The sequence below is a fragment of the Takifugu rubripes genome, chromosome 4 (genome assembly GCF_901000725.2).
Source record: "Takifugu rubripes chromosome 4, fTakRub1.2, whole genome shotgun sequence".
Lineage (NCBI taxonomy): Eukaryota > Metazoa > Chordata > Actinopteri > Tetraodontiformes > Tetraodontidae > Takifugu > Takifugu rubripes.
The window spans coordinates 962941-984552 of record NC_042288.1 but is presented as its reverse complement, the minus strand read 5'-3'; the positions used below and the strand labels follow the sequence as shown (position 1 = coordinate 984552).

Below are 21612 nucleotides of genomic sequence, written 5' to 3'. Positions count from 1 at the left end.
ACGTTGTGGTAATAGAGGGTAATAACACCTGTGGTGCATTGTTACGTTGTGGTAATAGAGGGTAATAACACCTGTGGTGCATTGTTACGTCATGGTAATAGAGGGTAATAACGCCTGTTGTTATGTCGTGGTAATAGAGGGTAATAACACCTGTTGTTACGTCATGGTAATAGAGGGTAATAACACCTGTGGTGCATTGTTACGTCGTGGTAATAGAGGGTAATAACACCACTTGTTATGTTGTGGTAAGAGAGGGTAATAACACCTGTTGTTACGTCATGGTAATAGAGGGTAATAACACCTGTGGTGCATTGTTACGTCATGGTAATAGAGGGTAATAACACCTGTGGTGCATTGTTACGTCGTGGTAATAGAGGGTAATAACACCACTTGTTATGTCGTGGTAAGAGAGGGTAATAACACCTGTTGTTACGTCATGGTAATAGAGGGTAATAACACCTGTGGTGCATTGTTACGTCATGGTAATAGAGGGTAATAACACCTGTGGTGCATTGTTACGTCGTGGTAATAGAGGGTAATAACACCACTTGTTATGTCGTGGTAAGAGAGGGTAATAACACCTGTTGTTACGTCATGGTAATAGAGGGTAATAACACCTGTGGTGCATTGTTATGCCATGGTAACAGAGGGTAATAACACCTGTTGTTACGTCATGGTAATAGAGGGTAATAACACCTGTGGTGCATTGTTACGTCATGGTAATAGAGGGTAATAACACATATGGTGCATTGTTACGTCGTGGTAATAGAGGGTAATAACACCAGTTGTTATGTCGTGGTAAGAGAGGGTAATAACACCTGTTGTTACCTCATGGTAATAGAGGGTAATAACACCTGTGGTGCATTGTTACGTCATGGTAATAGAGGGTAATAACACCTGTGGTGCGTTGTTACGTCGTGGTAATAGAGGGTAATAACATCTGTGGTGCATTGTTACGTCATGGTAACAGAGGGTAATAACATCAGTGGTGAATTGTTACGTGATGTAATAGAGGGTAACAACACCTGTGGTGCATTGTTACGTCGTGGTAATAGAGGGTAATAACACCTGTTGTTATGTCGTGGTAATAGAGGGTAATAACACCTGTTGTTACGTCGTGGTAATAGAGGGTAACAACACCTGTGGTGCATTGTTACGTCATGGTAACAGAGGGTAATAACACCTGTTGTTACGTCGTGGTAATAGAGGGTAACAACACCTGCGGTGCATTGTTACGTCATGGTAACAGAGGGTAATAACACCTGTTGTTACATCATGGTAACAGAGGGTAATAACACCTGTTGTTACGTCATGGTAACAGAGGGTAATAACACCTGTTGTTACATCATGGTAACAGAGGGTAATAACACCTGTTGTTACGTCGTGGTAATAGAGGGTAACAACACCTGTGGTGCATTGTTACGTCATGGTAACAGAGGGTAATAACACCTGTTGTTACATCATGGTAACAGAGGGTAATAACACCTGTTGTTACATCATGGTAACAGAGGGTAATAACACCTGTTGTACGGTCATGGTAACAGAGGGTAATAACACCTGTTGTACGGTCATGGTAACAGAGGGTAATAACACCTGTTGTACGGTCATGGTAACAGAGGGTAATAACACCTGTTGTTACATCATGGTAACAGAGGGTAATAACACCTGTTGTTACGTCATGGTAACAGAGGGTAATAACACCTGTTGTACGGTCATGGTAACAGAGGGTAATAACACCTGTTGTACGGTCATGGTAACAGAGGGTAATAACACCTGTTGTACGGTCATGGTAACAGAGGGTAATAACACCTGTTCAATGAATCTCCGTTATGGAGCGAATGCATGGACGTGATGAAGCAGCAGTGTTGGGCCCATTGAGCGCTCACTCACTGGTTTGTCTTTGATGGTGGGGCTGGACACACACAGGTAGAGCTTGGCGTCCTCCTCAATGCAGGCGTCGATCAGAGCCTGGACAGAGGTCTCCTCCTGGAAGAGCAGGAAGGCGTAGCCTGGAGGGAGGAGGCAACAACAACGCTCTCACACTCTGCAGCTTCACACCGTTTCCTGTTGCATGATGGGAGTTTTTCAGCTCCTGAAGCAACTGCAAGATTTATCAGCCGGTTCTGCTGCCCGACCTCCCGAAGAAGCGAGTCAGGTGGGGGCCGCTTGGTGGGACCCAGACAGGCTGCTGAAATATTCAGCAGAGAGGAGCAGAAACCTACTCAGCGCCATGGCAACGGCATTAAGATGCTCGTGGAGGGACAGCAAGTCAAGAGGGTTCAGATCTCCTGAGCGGACGTCTGATTCACACGGAGGCGGAACCAGGAAAAAAAGCTGGGAACATCCCGGGATACTTTCTGACGGCCAAATAATCCGGAACGTGGCCGCAGATGTGGAGTTCTGCAGTCAACTCTGACTGGAGCGTAAATTATTGGTGTATTACTCTGGTTGTGTTAGCAGAAGCCAGGCAGCACTTCTGAGCCAGTGGAACATGAGCTGCACACACACACACACACACACACACACACACACACACACACACACACACACACACACACACACAAGCACACTTAGTTCTGCCTCCTAATCACTTTGTATGAACTTTGAGTGCACTACACAAGCCACGTGCTGCAGACCTGCTATTATATCACACACGCACACACGCACACACACACACACACACACACACACACACACACACACACACACACACACACACACACACACACACGGCGGGGCAGGCCCAAGAGGAGCAGGGGAATGCACAACTGTCGCGTTTGTCTTTTCAGTCCTGAGGGAAACTAAGGGGAGGAGAACGAGAGCCTGGCTTTGACTGGGGGGGGGGGTCAGAGGACGAGAGCAGGTGGTTCAGCAGGCGAGCATGAACTCCTGACGGCGTCCCTGCGACCGACGTGGCGGCGAGGGCGGCGATTACAGCTGCCACTTCCTGACATCCAGGTGCTTTGAAAGCGGTTGGTGAGGTTCAGCCAGTCATTTAAAGCTGCGACCCTCCAGGAGACGAGCGGTTTGACCTCTGTGTTACGCAGACATCAGCGAAATGGATAAAACCTCCTCGTGGCCATCGGGCCTCCTGTGATAACGGGCGAAACATCTGGCAGCGTCGCCGAATAAGACCTGTCATTTTGTTCACTCTTTGTTGCTGGGTAACGTCAAAGAGGGTTGGTGATTGGGAGAAACCGCGTGGTTCAGCACTGACGGCCCCCATGCGGAGACACGAGAAACAACTGCACACACAGAGAGGAAGCGCGTGCCAGCCGCGCCGGCGGCCCGAAGGAAGGGAACAATGTGTTCCGTGACCCAGGATGGAGGGAAGAGGTGGATGGAAGGAGAGAAGGGAGGAGTGAGAAAAGGCAGGTGAGGACGTCAGGTGAGGACAAAAAGTCCAAATCCGGGCCTTTGGGACTCATCCGGCCTTGCAGTTATAATGCTGCTGCTCTGTCTGTATTTTTCCATCAGCGCAGATGTTGACAGAAAGCCGGAGGAGAGCTGGTGTTGCCGGTTTTAAGGGCTTTTGCTGCTGCGCTGCCAACAACGTCCACAATATGTACACACACCCTGAGGGTTTGGGTCTGGCCACAGCTTGGCGACGGCGCCAGAGAAGCGAGCGTTTGCGAATGCTAATTTAATACCTAGAACTCTGGGAGATACAATTATAGAGACATGCTAACTTCTATAAATATAATAACAGTTTCCCCGTATTTCAAGGGTCAGAGGTCAAGTCAAACCACCGCCTATGGCTCAGTCGAGTTCGCTGCTCTAAAACTACGCTTAGCGCTCTCAGTTCTTTGGTTGTTGACGATAACTCCTGTTATCCATAGAAGGCCAGTCAGGAGCTCACTATCGTCTTTATTACCAAATAAAGTGAACGTCGACTGAAATCCCGAGCCCCGATGGCCAGATAAAGCGAGCCGGTGCATCTCGTACGCTTTAACGGTGACGCTTCAATCCGGGCTTATCTTCAGCTTGGCACAGAGCGGAGAGCACGGATTTATTTCACATGGAGGAAGAATCCATGTGATCGGTGCGCGCGCCACGGCCGCCTCTTCCGACACTACGAGAGGGGAGATCCAGGCATCTGCTTATTATCTGCTGGGTCTGGTGGGACTGGATCCAACACACGAGAGCAGTCAGGGCAGGTTCCCTCAGCAGACTCCAGTTTCCACCAACGAAGAGAAAGGAGGAGCTGCTACTGACTGGGTCCCCTTAGAGGAAGGAGCCCCCCCACACACGTCTGTAGCAGCCACAGCAGGGAAGGAAGCAGCTCTCGCTCCGCCTGACTGGGCCCACCAGCCACCTGATCAGCTCCATCAAGGTGGACGGAGCAGCGCTGTGTTTTTATTCCAGGGTTATAATGGAAGAGGAGACTGGGGAGGGAGGAGCCTCCAGCATTAGCCCCTGGTCTTCCTTCCTGTCCAAGAAGTTAGCGCCTCTTACAAACGTCAGACTGAGCTACAGTATGAATCATTTGGGAACCAAAACACTTCCATAACCCCCCCCACCCACCCACACACACACACACACACACACACACACACACACACACACACACACAAGCACAGCCAGCAGCTTAATGTGGAACAGGACGGAAAAGTGACCGACATCTTCCATTTGCTCAGACCTGGAAGGACTTTGAACAACAATGAGAGGTCAGACGCCACATCTGCGCGTCGGCCGTAACCGGGTCCACGCTCAGCGGGTCAAGATGGCGCCGCGCGTGGCCGTCGGCCCCCTCCTGCTGGTTAATATGGAGAGTGGGACACGAATGGGTTATTTTAGCAGTTTTGTTTACGGAGCAAACGGGTCTTAAATTAGATCCAGAGATGAATTCAACACAAATCTCGCCGGTCGCTGCTGTAAGCTCATTCATTCCCCTAAAAGGATGCTGCGGTGTTCTTCCTGGCTTTGGATAATGATCAAGCCAAGCCCTTTCAACATAATCCGTAAATAAAAATCCAAAAAGAGGGATGTGAAAAACGGAGAGTGTGTGAAGCTCCTCCAGCTGCAGTCGATGACCACCTGTCCGTGGAATGTGAGCTATTCCCAGAGTTTTTAGGAGCTTTCTGACTATGACACGGCGCAGCCTGGGAGGGGACGCTGCCCCTCGGAGCACCTGCCTGGAAACACAACATCTTCTACGCTCCTCCGGTGCTCATTTACCAAAAAGAAAGCTGTTTCTCCAGCGGGGTTACCTCAGATAAACACACGAATCCGTGCTGGCCCAGCAGGCAGCCCGGATCGCGGGTAAGACGATCCCTTCCAAAGCTGGAACACTGGCGCTACACCTGAGGTGATGTTTATTGCTGCAGGCTTTGATGTCGGAGGGGGGGGGGGACCAGATGCCTACCTTTGGGTGGGAAGTAGGACTTGCTCTCAGCTTTGTGGGGCCAGTCGACCACCAGGTGCCCGAAGCGGCGGAAACTATTAGTGATCTCATCTGTAAAGCAAAACAACCAAAAAAAGGGAAAAACAGCCGTGAGTGTTATTTTCCCAGCGTCAGTGCTGGTTCCAGGTAATAAAGGGCTGCTTCCAGGTAATAAAGGGCTGCTTCCAGGTAATAAGCAGCCCTTTATGCAGACGCAGACGCCGTTTCTATTTCTGCGGCCCCTGAATTAAACAGCGCCCAGGTCAGGCCCGTTCAGGCTGCACGGGGCCAACTTGTGCCGCGGAGACGCGTTAATAATTCAACCAGCCATGGGCGCACGGTGCACATCCGCCGTGCACGGCTCGTTCTGTGCTCGACTGCCCAAAGGCTTGGAGAGCATCCCAGGTTAAAAATGACACGCTGTGGCTCTGGCGTGTCTGGGGATTTATATATTTACACACATCTAAACGAGGCTAAAAATGCTATTCTGGCAAGTGGGGCCAGAAAAACCCACAATAGTGTATAAAACATGTCAGCACAGTAAACTGTGAGAGATGAAACGTCACCGTGGAGTCGAAATATGAATCCTCCTGATGATTAAATGATTAAAAAAGCCTTTCTTACCTTCGTCTATATCAGGCGGAAGGCCTCCGACAAAGACCTTCCTGGAGTAGCGCTCCATCCTCTCTCCGTTCTGACAGCGAGTCGGGGAGTTCAGGCCCGGAGTCAAGGACGGGTCAACGTGGCCGTCATCGAGGAAGCCATCCTCAAACGGAAAAAGACAGGAGCGACCTGGGAGGAGGGAGAGAAACGGAAGAATGCAGAGAAAGAAAGATAGACAAGGGGCAAGGAGGGAAGACGGACGGTTAGAAAATAGCGCGAGAGCTGCGGTAATAGTGAATCAGATGGAATTTTAAATCAATATTCCTAATGAGGAAGCAAGTTCAGCCGTCCACGTTGCTGCTTCACGTCACACTAGCGTGAAATAATGGGATCGAAGCCAAAATACAGGTTCAGATGAGCAGATTTCTACTACTTATTGGCACAAACTGCACAAATGAGATCATCGGGATGAATCTGGAGAAGGAATTCCAAACAGAGGAGAATGAGACGAGGCCAGGAGCCGCCCGGCCGTCACTGTAATCTGTGTTACAGACACCGTGGCCGTCGTAACCGGGCCGGCTCAGGTCCAGGGCCGAGGAGTCGGCACCAGCCTCACGCCAGGTCCGACAGGGATGCGTCGCTCCCTTCCGACCCCCACGAGCACCAATAGTGAAAAATGATCAGCCGTCTCTGCCATTCAGTGGGTGAAGCTCTTCTGAGTCAGCACAATACTCGACGAGAGCCTTCAGCCTCGTTCCATTAATTAACATTTAAAAAGGTTCGGTGAGCGGCAGCCTCACTTTGGAAACGCCGGTGGCTCGGCTGCCCAGTGCAGACAAATCACAGAACTGACATGTCAGTGCTGCTGAAAGCGTCTGCCTGGATTTTTACATGTGGAACTGACTCAGAACAGAGAGGACCCCCCCCCAACCCCCCACCACCACCACCACCACCAGGCAGAGATTTACAAGCACAAATTTGGTTGGATGAATATTACAAACACGTCAGAAACAAAATTTAAATGGGCTGATTATGATCAGATCACAGCACAGATGAGAAGCAGATAGAGGCACCCCAGGACCCCCCCCCCCCCACCCCCACGGCCAGCATGGAGAACAGAACCCCCGAGAAAATGCCCCACGTTACCTCTTCTGCGGCCATAGCTCCGGGCTGCTTGTCAGCACAGCGGGGAAAGGGGGGGGGGGGGGGGACAGGGAGAGACAGATGGGTGGGTCAGGAGAGAGATACAGTGGAAACACACTAAAACCAGCAGCATCGGGAGGATGAACCCAGTCTGGCACTGGTTCTAAACCTTTGGAAGAGCTGCAGGAGAGGGTTCGGCCTCAGAAACAGCCGCAAGCTGCATCCACAGACCATAATCTCAGATTAATGAAGCACACTCGTGTTAATCTGGCGTGCGCAGGGCTGGAGGCAGAGCAGGTTAGTCATTATCCTGGTCCTGGAAAACCATTAAAACGCTGCTCCTGGGTGGAGAATGGCAGGCCAGGTGCCAGTGGAAACTTCCCACAGGGTGAGGAGGGGGGGGTGGGGGGTTCCAGGTGAAGCTACAGGACTGATCATCGAGAGGCATCTCAATAATAAGTAGGCCACCTCTTTTATTCAGAGTGTTTTTCTCAATTATTGTAATTAGCTAGAAACCTCCTCTGCTAAATGCTAATGAAAAGCCAGCAACACTGGTCAAAATGAGCTAGCTTTCTCCCGGTTTTACAGTATTCCCATTTTATACTAAGTACACACCAAAGTCTCCACTACTACACCGACACTGACGCCACCTTTTAAAGCGAGCGAGTCGTGTTTCCTTTCCTCCCGAACCAGGAACTCAAATGCTGCACGTGTGAAGTGCACCAGGCAAAATGAGGCTTCAGACAGCAGCCAGAGAAGAAAAACAGGCGGAAACTCCCTCAGCTCATCAGCCACAAAGAGGACCTTAAACCAGTGGAGCTCGCTACACTGTGAGAGCCCCATTGTGCAACTTGGGCTTCTGGCTTATCCGCGGGGATGAATCCCCCCTGGACCTCCTCTTCCAAGCCATGTTTTCATTAAAGAAGATCTCTTTGAGCCCTCCAAAACTGGGCAGCCTCACCACAGCTTTGCCCTCTTACCGTCTGCAGCCCGAGCAAGAAACAAAGTCACCTAGCAACCGAGGCGAGACGAAGCAAACGGTGCGCTAGGAAACGAGCGAGCACACAACCCACGAGGGCGAGGGGGGGGGGGAAAGGGAAGAGCGCGAGTTCAAACTGCGTGGCGGTTGAGCGTGAGCGGGAGAAGAAAAAGCATCTGAAATGAAACCGGGCGATCCCTTCGGGGCCCGATGAGTTTCAAGTCTCCCACTCTGCTCCGCTTCAAAGCCCCAAGCGCTTCTACCAAGCTGTCAAATTAACGACGGCAGTAAATCTGGATGGAAGGCCCACGTTTTCTCCTGCCAGCCCGGGAAGGGAGGGGTCCTCGCAGCGGGAAGCCTCAAGGCTAACGGGATGAAATGAAGGAGAAACGGGGGTAAAACACTTGAGAGTTGAAACCAAAGCCTCAGCGTCTCCGCGCATCAGAGGGCGTCCCGTTCTGACAGGACTGGAAGGTCCGGGCAGATCCGGGCCTGTCTGAGGGTAAATCCCATGACAGGACAGTTTAGCATCAATCTGGGACGCGTTTCCCAAAGTGCACGAGCGATGAAAGCAGCAGCGAGGAGGGACACCCGTGTTGTCGACTGACATCAGGAAGGGCTCCTCGTTGGACATCTTCTCCTCTTACTGGCCCCCACAGCCAGGAGCTCAACTTTAACCCACTTTGGTTTGATGGCCAGTCAGCACGGACACCCTGGATATTTCGGTAAGGACACACTTGCCTGTCCTTAAAAACGTGGTGGGAAATAGAATGGGACAAAATCGGCCCCTTGATCCTGTCCAAGAAGAAATCCAGGTCAGGAAAACAGCAGCAACTGGAATAAAGGCCTGATTCCTGGCTCGGCTCCGGCCACGGCGGCTCATCCGCCAGCTGCCGGGACGCGGGGGTAGTCTAGTCTTACATGGTGGGGTATTTTTGGAAGGTCAACTGTGCTTTCATTTGAATACCACGGGGTCTGGCCAGGTTTGTGGTGTCCAGAAATACAAAATGTAGCAAAGGTTAGGCAGGTGCTGGCAGGGCCCGTGTCCTCCAGAACATTTGGTTCAGAACATGTTTTTAACACAAACGCAGTCGCATCATCCCGTCACTATTAATAGCTTTTTTTGCACTTTAGTGTCATAAGGCAGGAAGTTCTGGGACCGGGGCCGTTGGTGCGCGTCTCCACCGCAGGAACCTCCCAAAATCGAGCCTAATCGAGTCCCTTGAGGAGCTTGAGGTTAGCTGGGAGATGGGATGCCCCTGGTTCAGAGCTTCCATGTTCCTCCATGTTCCTCAGCTCCTTCCATGTTCTCCTCCTTCCTCAATGTCTTTGTCAACCCACCGTCGAAACGGCCGCACGTCATTATGCAGCCATGGCAACTGTCGCCGAGCGGCCCGACTCAGCAGTGGAGACGGGAGGGACAAGTGAGAGGAACAGTTCCTGTAAAGTTCCTGGAATTCCCAGGAACTCCTGCAGTGGAAATGGCGCCTTTAATCACCAGAATGGTGCAGCAAGATTGAGGCGTGGGGGGGGGCAAAGTGGGGCTCCAGATACACGCCGCGACACCTCGGCTCGTTTCCTGCCGCACGAGCGAACGCTGTGACGACGCACGCCGTCACATCGAAGCTGCCGCGTGGGCGTCGCCGTGGAGACTCAGCAGAAGTCATCGTTGCCTTCAAGTCCACACATTTGGATAAAAGGACGTTTTATCCAAACCCACGATCCTCTTGACGTGAAGGTCAAGAGGATCGTCGTGCTTCAGTCGGGCCGTCGACGTGAGTCTTCTTCTGAGTTTTTTTTAACCCACCTTTAGTCACATGACCTGAAACCCTGATCAACACACGAGGAGGAGCAGCGACACTTCTTCTCTGAACGAGCCTCGTTTTATGTCCACTCAAATTATCGCAAGCTCGGGGAGTTTTTGGAATCTAACGTCCGTCGCACAAACTATCGCACGAAGAGGATAATTACAACCGGTCGCCCACACACACGCCCGCACATCTAACACAACAGTTCAGTTGTGGAATAAATAAATAAATAAACGTGACTCACTGTTGAGCGGCATGATGTGGTCGACTCCAGGGTGATGAAAGTTCAGACCCATGCGTCCTGTTGGGAACCAAGAGGGAAAATCAGCCAGAAAATTGACTTTAGTTGTTATTTTTTAAATCCATTCTACGGCCAGCAATGTGAAAATGCCACGTTCATTGTGTCCACAACAGCTGTGACATAATGGGGGGAAAAAATAAGACATTTAGGTGGAAACAGGTATGTTTACACACACACACACACACACACACACACACACACACACACACACACACACACACACACACACACACACACACACACACACACCCGGCAGCCTGACTGGGACCTAGCGTGGCTGTCTCCCTGTTGACATCAGCTGCAGTCACACCCTCTCTCCCCGACCACGTTAAACACACAGCAACAATCCGCCTACGTGGTTTAGGTAAGCGCGGCGGCGCCGGTAGCGTGTTCACAACAGACGTGGCTCCTCAACGCGAGGAAGACGAGACGTCTCAGCTGATCGGGACGACAACGGCTTCCATCTGCTGAGGAGAGGTGCCCCCCCCCCAGCCTCACCACGCTTTACAGATGTAAAGATGTCTTTGATTGAGACAGCAGAGGAGCCCAGGGGGCCGAAAACAGCGTTGATCTGTGTTATCTGGCCTGGCGCCACAGAAGCCCCAGTGGCTTTGATGTTTGAGAGTCCTTTAAAACTAGATACTTCCTCCACAGATCTGAGCAAACGTGTTAATATGTCAGGACGTTCCCACTCCAGTCCTCCTCTAGTCCTCCTCCGGTCCCACTCCAGTCCTCCTCTAGTCCCACTCCAGTACTTCTCTAGTCCCACTCCAGTACTTCTCTAGTCCCACTCCAGTCCTCCTCTAGTCCCACTCCAGTACTTCTCTAGTCCCACTCCAGTCCTCCTCTAGTCCCACTCCAGTCCTCCTCTACTCCCACTCCAGTACTTCTCTAGTCCCACTCCAGTCCTCCTCTAGTCCGACTCCGGTCCTCCTCTAGTCCTTCTCTAGTCCCACTCCAGTCCTCCTCTAGTCCCACTCCAGTCCTCCTCTAGTCCCACTCCAGTCCTCCTCTACTCCCACTCCAGTACTTCTCTAGTCCCACTCCAGTACTTCTCTAGTCCCACTCCAGTCCTCCTCTAGTCCGACTCCAGTCCTCCTCTAGTCCTCCTCCGGTCCCACTCCGGTCCTCCTCCGGTCCTCCTCTAGTCCTCCGCCGGTCCTCCTCCGGTCCTCCTCTAGTCCTCTTCCAGTCCTCCAGTCCTCCTCCAGTCCTCCTCTAGTCCCACTCCAGTCCTCCTCTAGTCCCACTCCAGTCCTCCTCTAGTCCCACTCCAGTCCTCCTCTAGTCCCACTCCAGTCCTCCTCTAGTCCCACTCCAGTCCTCTTCTAGTCCCACTCCAGTACTTCTCTAGTCCCACTCCAGTCCTCCTCTAGTCCCACTCCAGTCCTCCTCTACTCCCACTCCAGTACTTCTCTAGTCCCACTCCAGTCCTCCTCTAGTCCCACTCCAGTCCTCCTCTAGTCCGACTCCAGTCCTCCTCTAGTCCTCCTCCGGTCCCACTCCGGTCCTCCTCCGGTCCTCCTCTAGTCCTCCGCCGGTCCTCCTCCGGTCCTCCTCTAGTCCTCTTCCAGTCCTCCAGTCCTCCTCCAGTCCTCCTCTAGTCCCACTCCAGTCCTCCTCTAGTCCCACTCCAGTCCTCCTCTAGTCCCACTCCAGTCCTCCTCTAGTCCCACTCCAGTCCTCTTCTAGTCCCACTCCAGTACTTCTCTAGTCCCACTCCAGTACTTCTCTAGTCCCACTCCAGTCCTCCTCTAGTCCCACTCCAGTCCTCCTCTAGTCCGACTCCAGTCCTCCTCTAGTCCTCCTCCGGTCCTCCTCTAGTCCCACTCCAGTACTTCTCTAGTCCCACTCCAGTCCTCCTCTAGTCCGACTCCAGTCCTCCTCCGGTCCTCCTCTAGTCCCACTCCAGTACTTCTCTAGTCCCACTCCAGTACTTCTCTAGTCCCACTCCAGTCCTCCTCTAGTCCGACTCCAGTCCTCCTCCAGTCCTCCTCCGGTCCTCCTCTAGTCCCACTCCAGTACTTCTCTAGTCCCACTCCAGTACTTCTCTAGTCCCACTCCAGTCCTCCTCTAGTCCGACTCCAGTCCTCCTCCGGTCCTCCTCTACTCCCACTCCAGTACTTCTCTAGTCCCACTCCAGTACTTCTCTAGTCCCACTCCAGTCCTCCTCTAGTCCGACTCCAGTCCTCCTCCGGTCCTCCTCTAGTCCCACTCCAGTCCTCCTCTAGTCCCACTCCAGTCCTCCTCTAGTCCGACTCCAGTCCTCCTCTAGTCCTCCATTCCTCCTCTAGTCTTCCTCTAGTCCTCCAGTCCTCCTCCAGTCCTCCTCTAGTCCAGGTTACAGAGTTTGACACCAACGTTTGACCAAAGTGTTCCTGAAAATAATCCCTTGCTGCTCTCTCCAGCACAGAACTTGATGCTTTGATGCTTTGATCAAACGATTTTTCCTCTGTTGTAAAAGGAAGCTGTAATTGGAGAGAAGAAGCAGTCCTCTGTATTTCCTGTCTGCATTTAGGGTGACAGGGGAGGCCAGTTGCCCCTAAAATAGCCCTGGGCATGTGCCATCTGCTTCCCCGGGGCAGAGTTTTGAGTGGCCCCCGAGTTGCTGCTTCTGCTGACACGAGCTCTCCTCCACGTCTCTATGAGGGGGGCCCTGGAGACGTGTCCTCTACGTCCTAGGTCATGATTCCAGGCACAGGTCAGAGGTCACCTTCAGACAATCATCACCGTCGGGGCCCGTGAGGCTCCAACAGGCTTCACGTTGGGGTTTTATTGGAAGCAACATGTGTCACTTCTCACACAGTTACCAAACCCACTGTCTTATCTCTGCAGAGTCATTATGGGCTGTATAAGGAGCAGGGACTCCCGCTGACCCTGAGCTCATCTCATGTGTTAAACAACAAACAGCTGAAAGGTTCAGAGGTCAAATCCACTCAAACAATGAGCTGTGGAATCTGTACACCGGTGTATCATTAACCTGCTGACGTTTCCAGACTTTCCCAATACATTCCTCCGATATCGGACTCAATTCCGTTTCCCTCCGGGAGTCTAAACGGCAGCTGATCGGTTTCTGACGGCGATTTAACGACAACAGTGTCTGAAGCCAAAAAGTGAGGCGTCACGTGCACACTGTCGGGCCCTTTTCTGGGTCGTGCACGTGCCCGTTTGGCCTCTTCCTGCCATTACAGCAGAGTTGTGGCGCTTGTGCTGCTCCTGACCTCTGACCCACTGACCAGGGCTGCTGTCAACAAGCGTCCAGCGCCGGCTCTCCCCGGGCCGCCGCCGTCACCCCCATCGCATCTGACACGTGCTCGTGACACCAGAAACACAGATCGGTGATCGATGGAGCAGTAAATCTACACTTGAATCCTCCATTTCCTCTTTTCTGGAGGCTTCTTCCAGGGACACGCAGCTTGGAGCTCACACATGAGTAAGATCATGTGAAGGAGAGCGGCTGAGGAAGTGTGTGTTTCTCAAGAGAGAGGGATCGGCACGGAGGTGCCCCGAGGCCTCGCCAGACCTTCAGAACTCGTGCACGGCTCCGAGCGCACGTTTGGAACGAGAGCAGCAGGACGACAGGACGGTGGGTCTTCACCAGAGTCGGTGTCTCCTGTGTACAAAGGCTGATTTCCATGTGTAAAGCTGTGTGTGTTTTTCCAGGCTAAAGGACGACTCTCTCCGGTGCTGTGTGTGTGTGTGTGTGTGGGGGGGGGGGGGGGGGGGGCGGCATTTCCACACGTGAGCTCAGCTGACCCAGTTCAGGAACCACATGCACACGAGTGAGTGTATGTGTGTGAAAGGCCTTGTTTGTTCCAGCGTCCGCATGGCTCTGCTCCACTCATCCAGGAGTAAAGAGCTCTTAGAGCCTTTGGAGAGGATTGCTACATGAAAGAGCAGAAAACACACTGGCTTTGAAGACCAGATTTCACCAAACTGCTTTTAAGAGGGAAAAAAAAACTCTGCAGAGACAAAAACAAGCGCGAGAGAGTGAAGGACGGGTGTGTGTGTGTGGGCACAATCACCTCACACTCTGCTCAGAAGATCGCAAACTTCCCATTAGCATCAGACTAAAAACACGGGCAGGAACTCCACTGCAGAGACACCTCCACTCATTAAGGGAAGCGTTTGTGATGGGATGGAGACACACTCAGCTGGGAATGCTACACCAGCGCTGCTCTGGCCCCTGCCCATCTCCAACTGGGACGACATTTGCTAACGCAGGTCGGCAGAGACGCCCACGACTGCTCCGAAATCCCAACAGCAGCTATATATTTAAAAAAAAAAAAAGAAGTAGAATCAAGACCCACCGCCCACAAAAGGGCTGCTAACTAATAACGAATGAAAAGTGGTTTGAAAGAAAAGAAGAGTCAACATGCAAAGACAACCTGCTGTGAGTTTACTCTGGATATTTACACATGTGAGCATTCCCAGTCCTGTCGGCATTGGATGGCACAGCCCTTGTCTAACCACAGATGAACACTGTCAGCGGTAACCAAGACGGTAACCAGACGGTAACCAGGACCCCTGGCAGGGTGGGGCTCCTCTGTGGTTGCCCCCGGCCTATTGTAGCCCCACGCTGTCGGCATCGGAATGTGCACCCGAGCACCACCATCCCCGTGGCTTTATACCCCACCTGCCTCCAGCCCATTAGGAAAGCTTTCCAGCGAGGGCCGGGAGCCCCAGGTAGCTGCAACAACACAAGATTTAGAAAACAGACTCCACATGGGACAAAGACACATGCTTTGCTCATTAGAACCCCCCCCCCCACCATAACCACCGGTCTTTCCATTGTTAAAATGGGAGGATGGGAAGAGAATGAAAATCCTGCACCTAAACCTGACAGGGCCTCATCTGGGAGAAGTTCTCACAATAGACACGTGACCTGCGCTAAAAACAATATTAGCTTAGAAGGCCAGAGTGAGAGGCATGGCCTTACCGGGATGGGACGGAGCTTTGTTGACATTCTTTCACCATCTCATCCTGTGCCTTCACATTTATGTACACGAGGCCAATATTGAGGTTTCCACCTCTGGAACTCATCTTGGATACAAAATGTTCCACTGCCTTTTGTTTCCATCCCCGAAGGACCCGAGCGACACAAACATACGTCAAGCTGCTTCCACCGCGCCGAGGTGGCCGTTTAGGTGCCACGCTACCCTCCCTGGTGCCCTGGGGGGGGGGGGGGGCAAAAAACAAGTAAGTCCCTTCACACTGTCCTTCAGATCGACTGAATCTCCACCTTCGCTCAGAAAACTCTGAGCCAACTTCACAGTGTGACTCTTCAGCTCACAGCTACAGCACACCTGGTCCTCACACACACACACACACACACACACGAAGCACTGCAGGTACTGTCAGGCCTGTTACATACGTTCAAACACACGTGGTGATCAAATAAAAGGAAAGTTAAACACATGTACCCACAGATGAAAATGTGCCCCTGAAGCAAACAAAGCAACCCAAAAATCTACAAGCACAGATGTATGAATATTCCTAACCTGCAAAATGATTCCTCCATATAATATCAGCGATAGTCATTGGTGGGCCACCAGCAGGGTGTGGTTTACCTTTGTCATGGTCAGTCCTTATCATATCCATTAAGGAATTCTCCAAAGAGTGCAAGCTAAAAGCATCAAAAGGGCGATTCCGGTCCTGCAACACAATAAGGGTGAGGGTGAGTCAACAGACCATATCCTCCACAAACATAAACTACTGTTGCCGCGGCTCCAAATACACACGGTTACTTACCTGGAGCAAAAACAAGCAACTCCTGAGATCGCTAATAGAAACTGCGGGAAGCTGATGGTAGAGGTGCATCTCAGTTATTCAGAATTCCATCAGAATCGTGGATTTCCCTCAGTAACCCCCCCTCTGTTATAGATTCATGATATTTCAGGGGTTTATTTCTGTGACGTTTGGTGATGAAGAGCTGCTCTGCTTGTTCGGGACCAGACGCCCACAGACACTCTTGGTTCCAACAGAAGTTGGGTTAAATGAATGCATCAATCATGAGACTGGGGGTCCTCTGTCTCCACACCCGAGTGGGCTCGGACCACGTGCATCATCCCCCCCCCCCCGACGCTGCAGGCTTGGACTCACAGATGTGAACGTCCGCTTGGTGGTGATTTACACGGAGCCGCTTCCTCCGCCCCCCCGAGGAGTCCCCACAGGACAGTCAATGACAGCAAACGCCTGAAGGTTGAACCGGGGAGGAAAAGCTGTGGCCACTGTGAGCGGGGACATTTATGAGAGTGCTGCAGGGCCTGGCTGGAGCCGCGGCGGCGGCCCCGGGAGCGGCGGCCTGCGTCCGCTGCCCGAGCCGCCGCCGCCATTGTTTGCACGCCACGGCTATTGTTGCCCATTCGGCTGAGCATTCAAATGTGTTATTGGCTTCGCTCTGGACCTGACGGGGCCACGTCGATAAAAATCTGCCCACTTGGTACAAACGGTAAACACTTAAAACGCTGAGCTTGTAGTTCCCCCCCTCCGCGCTCTGACCGTGTGGGGGGTCAACAAGCTGCAGAGATCATATATATGAAACTCGCTACTTTGTCAGGAGAGGGAGAAACGGGAGCTCCACCAATGTGCAGCTCATCTCTCCTCCTAACACAGCACGGAATTATGAGCCCGGAGCACAAACAGACCGTGAAAACAGCCGCCTGAGGGCACTTTAAAGATACAATAATGAGCATAAACGTATGTTTTTAAAGTTAGCGATCACCAGTATGATCTGATCTGTGTGAATTCATCTCTCAGTCAGATGGCAGAAGGTGACTCAAACACAAATATGTTAACATCTTTACGTGGGAGCATGAATTGCACCAATAAACCACCCGGTTCCTTTCAAACGTACGTGTTTTTGATGCAAAACCAGACATTTTTTCAACATTTTGTATTCAAATTAAACTGATAAATGTTTACTTTATCTGCTTCTTCTTAATAAGTCTTTAATCACCGTCCAACCTGTCAGTTAAGTCCACGTTAAAGGTTAGTTCCTGTAAAGGTTAGCCCCTGGACTAGCCTTTATTTTCAGGCCGTAAGCCATTGAAAAGAAATACAACAAAACCAGTTGCACCACACGAACTACTGTGAAGCACCTGTCCGTCCACATTACAGCCTGCGGGGCTCCACCTGCCACTCTATCTGCCCACTTCCTGATGTGTCTGATGTGTGCTTGGCATCGTGGAGGACCACACAGGCCTCTGACATCATTTCAGACCGGGGTGTCTTCCCAGAGGCTCATGTGACTCTGGCGCCGACACGTGAAGTGAAATTCCACACATTCCTCAGCCTGGAAGCAGCAGCTAGCAGCAGCCCGGCAGGCAAACATGTGGACTCCATTTGAGGCGACACAGTTAGGAGAAATGCGAGGGAGGTCTGAGGTGGGACACCTGTCACTGCTGCTGCCTGCTGCCCAGTTTCACATCTCCTCCCAGGCCTGGGAACGCAACAGCCAAGCGTGTCGCTAACCACCAGCACACAGCCGTGTCGTGAAAATGCGCTTTTGCTCTTCTTTCAATAAACAACGGAATGACAGCAGCACGCGCGGAGATCACAGTTAAAACGGGTTGTTTTCCATCACATCTCTCCGACGCACCCACGTTCCTGTAGAATGTCCCGACAGCTGCGGCTCCATCAAACACGCCGGCTCATTTGGCCACACTCAACCACGCCAGAAAATGACACTTGACTTGGAATTTTCCTTCAGTAAACAAACCGCATTCTCTAGCATAACACGTGACCCCTTGACCTTTCCTCCTGATGAGATCTGCAGCTGAGCGCCGGCCAAATTACCAGAAAGGAGATCGAGCGGCTCATCCGAGGAACCTGTAATAAAGCCTCAGGAGGCCATGACCGACACGCACAATCATTATCTCCCTAAAAGGCTATACGTTTCATGCGGGTTGGAATTTCAGCCTGACGTCTGTCTGCGTATGATCAGCTCTCTGCGGAAACACAGATAGGACAGGTCACCGTATTCGCTGGGATGATTTGGCTGAGCAAGTAGTTGCTGTTCACATGAATGTGTGACTGAGACAGTGGGGAAATGCTGGCCTGTTTGTGGTGCGGCGGACACAACATGTGACCAGTCATGTGGAAAATTCTTCCAATTTCGGCGCAGTTCATGTTCTTTACTGCAATAAAACCTACCAACTCCAAGTCCTGATGCCCCTCACAAACAGGACCTTCAGGATCATATCATTTAGAGGTACAAAAAACCCCCCAAAAAACAACCGTTTTTAAACACAACTATGCAGTTATCTATCTTACTGTTTATCCTTTCTAGTTCTCTATAGTGAAATGTATCATTTCAAGTTGAATCTCAAAACTTTCCATTGTTCCATAGCTTCCTCTACAACAGAAAAACGAATACAGATCAACTATAACGCTTAATTTCTTTACAGAAATTCACAGGGCAACATATAATTACTTTCGAAATTGAGACAATTACCTGACCTGGACCCTACTTCCGTATTAGCTTGAAACCCCGCCCATCGCACAACTAACAGCCAATTACATGCGAATACGAGTGTTGCCTTTCAAAGTAGTCGAAAATAGCGAAATAGCAGTACAATACCCATCAGGCGGGCTCAATAAAGCGATAGAAACATGCTTTTACTATCTAAATCACACCAGAAATGTACTGTAAAGGATTGGTATATTTCCAGATTTCAAAGAATAGGATCAGCTGAGGTCTGACTGGAACTAATTGCGAAAGCTACGGAGAGCACGTGAATGCGTCACGGGTCGTAAAACAGCGAGTGTGAGCTGGCAGAAGTAAAAAAAAACAAAAACGACCCATTTATCACAACAAACAGCAGCCAAAGGTCAAACCCGACGGACTCAATGCAGCTTGTTTATGGTTGATAATTAATGGCCTCCTTAAATGACTCGTGCGCTCATATGATTTATTTGCCCACCACAAAATAAACTGCTACCGGCAGAGCGTGGAGTCCGGCCCCCACTGGAGATAATAGTGTCGCTATTATGGGTATATATTAATTAATGAGTTGTAACATAGCAGATGAGTGGAGATTGAGGACAGAGTGTCCCTCGGAAGCTGTTCATTCTGAGACGGTGAAACATCGAAAACATACATTCCAGGTGTACATTATAGGTGAAGACGTGCCAAAGCACGCGACTCAATGGCAGCGCGAACACCGGGAGGCCTGGCCGCTCACCTGGAAGGGAAGAATGTTGTTGGTGTTGTCCGTCCTGAAGGCGCTGTCCTCCATCCACGGTTTCGGGGCGAGGGGACCGGGCCTGGGGAACTTGGGCGGCGCGATGACATTGCTGCTAAAGGGCTTTTTCATCGGGGAGATGGGATTGAGGGGCGACGGCACCCCGACGCCGACACCAACTCCTACGCCCACCGCCCTGCGCGGATCCCTGCCCGTCTGCAGCCCGCTCCAGGGGTTGGAGGCTGTGCTCCACACCGCGTTCTGATGGTTATTCCAAGCGGATGACGGGGCGGTAGAAGACGACCCCTTGGCGTTGTTCATAATAGTTTGATAAGCGTGTCTCTGGGGGAAGGGGCCTTGGTTGGGGCTCACGGGGGATCTCCTCTGCTGGGGCTGCTGCTGCTGCTGCTGCTGTTGCTGCTGCGGGACTTGCTGTTGATGCTGCGGGGTCTGGGAGCCCAGACCGAGCTGCGGGGAGAAATTACCCCCGAAGACAGGGTTGACGTGATGGGGGAAGTTCTGGAAAAGCATCGTCCCGTTTACCGAAGGTATTCCCTGGAAAAAACTATCGTCCACGGCGTTTGCGGAGCCCGTGGACCAAGTGCTCCCGAACGAGGATGACGGCGAGGAGAGGGGGCCGCCGGTCTCCTGCGGCTGGTGTTGGAAGCTCAACCCGGGCAGGATCGGCGACTCCATCGGCCCGATGTCTTTGCTGCTGTGTAGCGCTGAAGCTGCTTGGCTCTCAGACTCCGGGGAAGAAGTGTTGGGCTCGGATGACGGTGTCGGGGTGGAGGGAGGAGGGTCTACTTGCGTCGGATCTTGCTGATGGTGAGGCTGGGATTTCTTCTTGTCCATCAGTAGATCATCCTGCATGGTTTGCTGAGCTGCAACGAGGGGAAAGAGAGACGGTGAGTTATGACTGTTGCCGCTGTAGTATCTGACGAACTGGGACAAGTCCGACAAGGATATGAAGAGAGGGGCCGCGCAACGGCCCAGCCGACGCGTGCTCGCCCATTTAGCCCGAGACAAGCTCAAGATTCAAGCAGAATGATTCAGAAATCCCACCAATTATCTGTGCGGCTGCAGATATTCACCAGATTTCGCCACGTCTCTATTTCTTCCCCCCAGGAACTCCACAGCTGCAACGTGAAACTTAAGTCGGTGCGTGTTTTTTTTTTTTTTTTTTTTTTTGCGCAAGGACCTCCCCTATATTCATTTACATACGTCAGAAAATACAGCTGTCCTTCAGCAAGGTTAACAAATAGTTCTGCCTTGACCCAGAGACGCCATCGCGGAGCTCATCTGATCTAAAACGACTTCCAGCAGCCAAAAAAAGAGGCGAGCTTCGCCCTTTAAATGCGACGGCTGCAGGTGACGCACCTGACTTGACTCTGTCGCAAAGATCTCCAGGTCAAACGAACGGAAACGCTCCACTTTTCTTTAGGAATGGACATTTAATGACTCGGAAGGAATAAGGCGCATAGTGTCTGCTGTGCACTGCGCGGCCGAAGCGGCGTCATTCGAAGTTATGGCGATGTCCCTTTCGAACGCGCTGACGCTTTTACGCACAATAAATCATAAAGAAAGACGGAGCAGGGAGGAATAGTATCAAGTTAATAATGGAGATATACACCAACGGACGATCGACCCCCCCTTCCGTTCTACAAACACCGAGCAGCAGTATTCTGAAAGGAGAAACCGTAACACACGCCCATATGTCAGCTATGGCAAACTGTCAGATGATCCGGGGAGAAGGTTTCTCCCTGGCAGTTCAAAGTGGCTGCAGGGCAGTCAACGCACGCGCGCACGCACGCACGCACAAGCGCGCACCAAGGCCAGGCTGTCTATTTGAAGAAATTACCTGAGAAGATAATACAGTGATAAGCTAGATAACTTGAGCGGCATATGCAAGTGAATCGCGCCGCACCGCATTGCACACACCCCGCCGGTTAATCCGCGTTTTCTCCTCCAGGAGCCGCGCTTCCAAGGTCACCAAAGCGGCACAATCAGCAGTCTGTCACGGTGGATCCCCTCACCAGCCTCCCGCCGCACACACTGCCCGAGCCTGACCCCCCACAGCGCGGTTTTTCACGCCGACCGCCGCATCCGACATATTTCATGAAGACCGAAATCCCCCTTTAATCCATATGTCCCTCGGCACAAACAGTGACACAGCACGCACGCACGCACAGCATGCTCGTTTCTGCTAC

General features: G+C 51.7%; 1 protein-coding gene across 11 annotated transcripts in view; it reads right to left on the bottom strand.

Moving 5' to 3' along the window:
• The window catches only part of cpeb3 (cytoplasmic polyadenylation element binding protein 3), a 29876-nt gene that overhangs the window by 7648 nt on the left and 616 nt on the right, over positions 1-21612 (bottom strand). For 3 of the 11 annotated variants that reach the window (XM_029835124.1, XM_029835114.1, XM_029835116.1), the window contains exons 2-8: positions 19403-20286; positions 15719-15872; positions 10161-10217; positions 7133-7156; positions 6008-6175; positions 5366-5455; positions 1891-2009 (exon numbers count right to left, since the gene is read on the bottom strand). In XM_029835124.1, coding sequence (XP_029690984.1) covers positions 1891-2009; positions 5366-5455; positions 6008-6175; positions 7133-7156; positions 10161-10217; positions 15719-15872; positions 19403-20286 — 1496 coding nt within the window. Of the gene's footprint in view, positions 1-1890; positions 2010-5365; positions 5456-6007; positions 6176-7132; positions 7157-10160; positions 10218-15718; positions 15873-19402; positions 20287-20467; positions 21176-21263; positions 21607-21612 lie in introns of those variants that run through there. The other 8 variants (XM_029835119.1, XM_029835121.1, XM_029835118.1 and 5 more) reach the window with 8 other exon arrangements.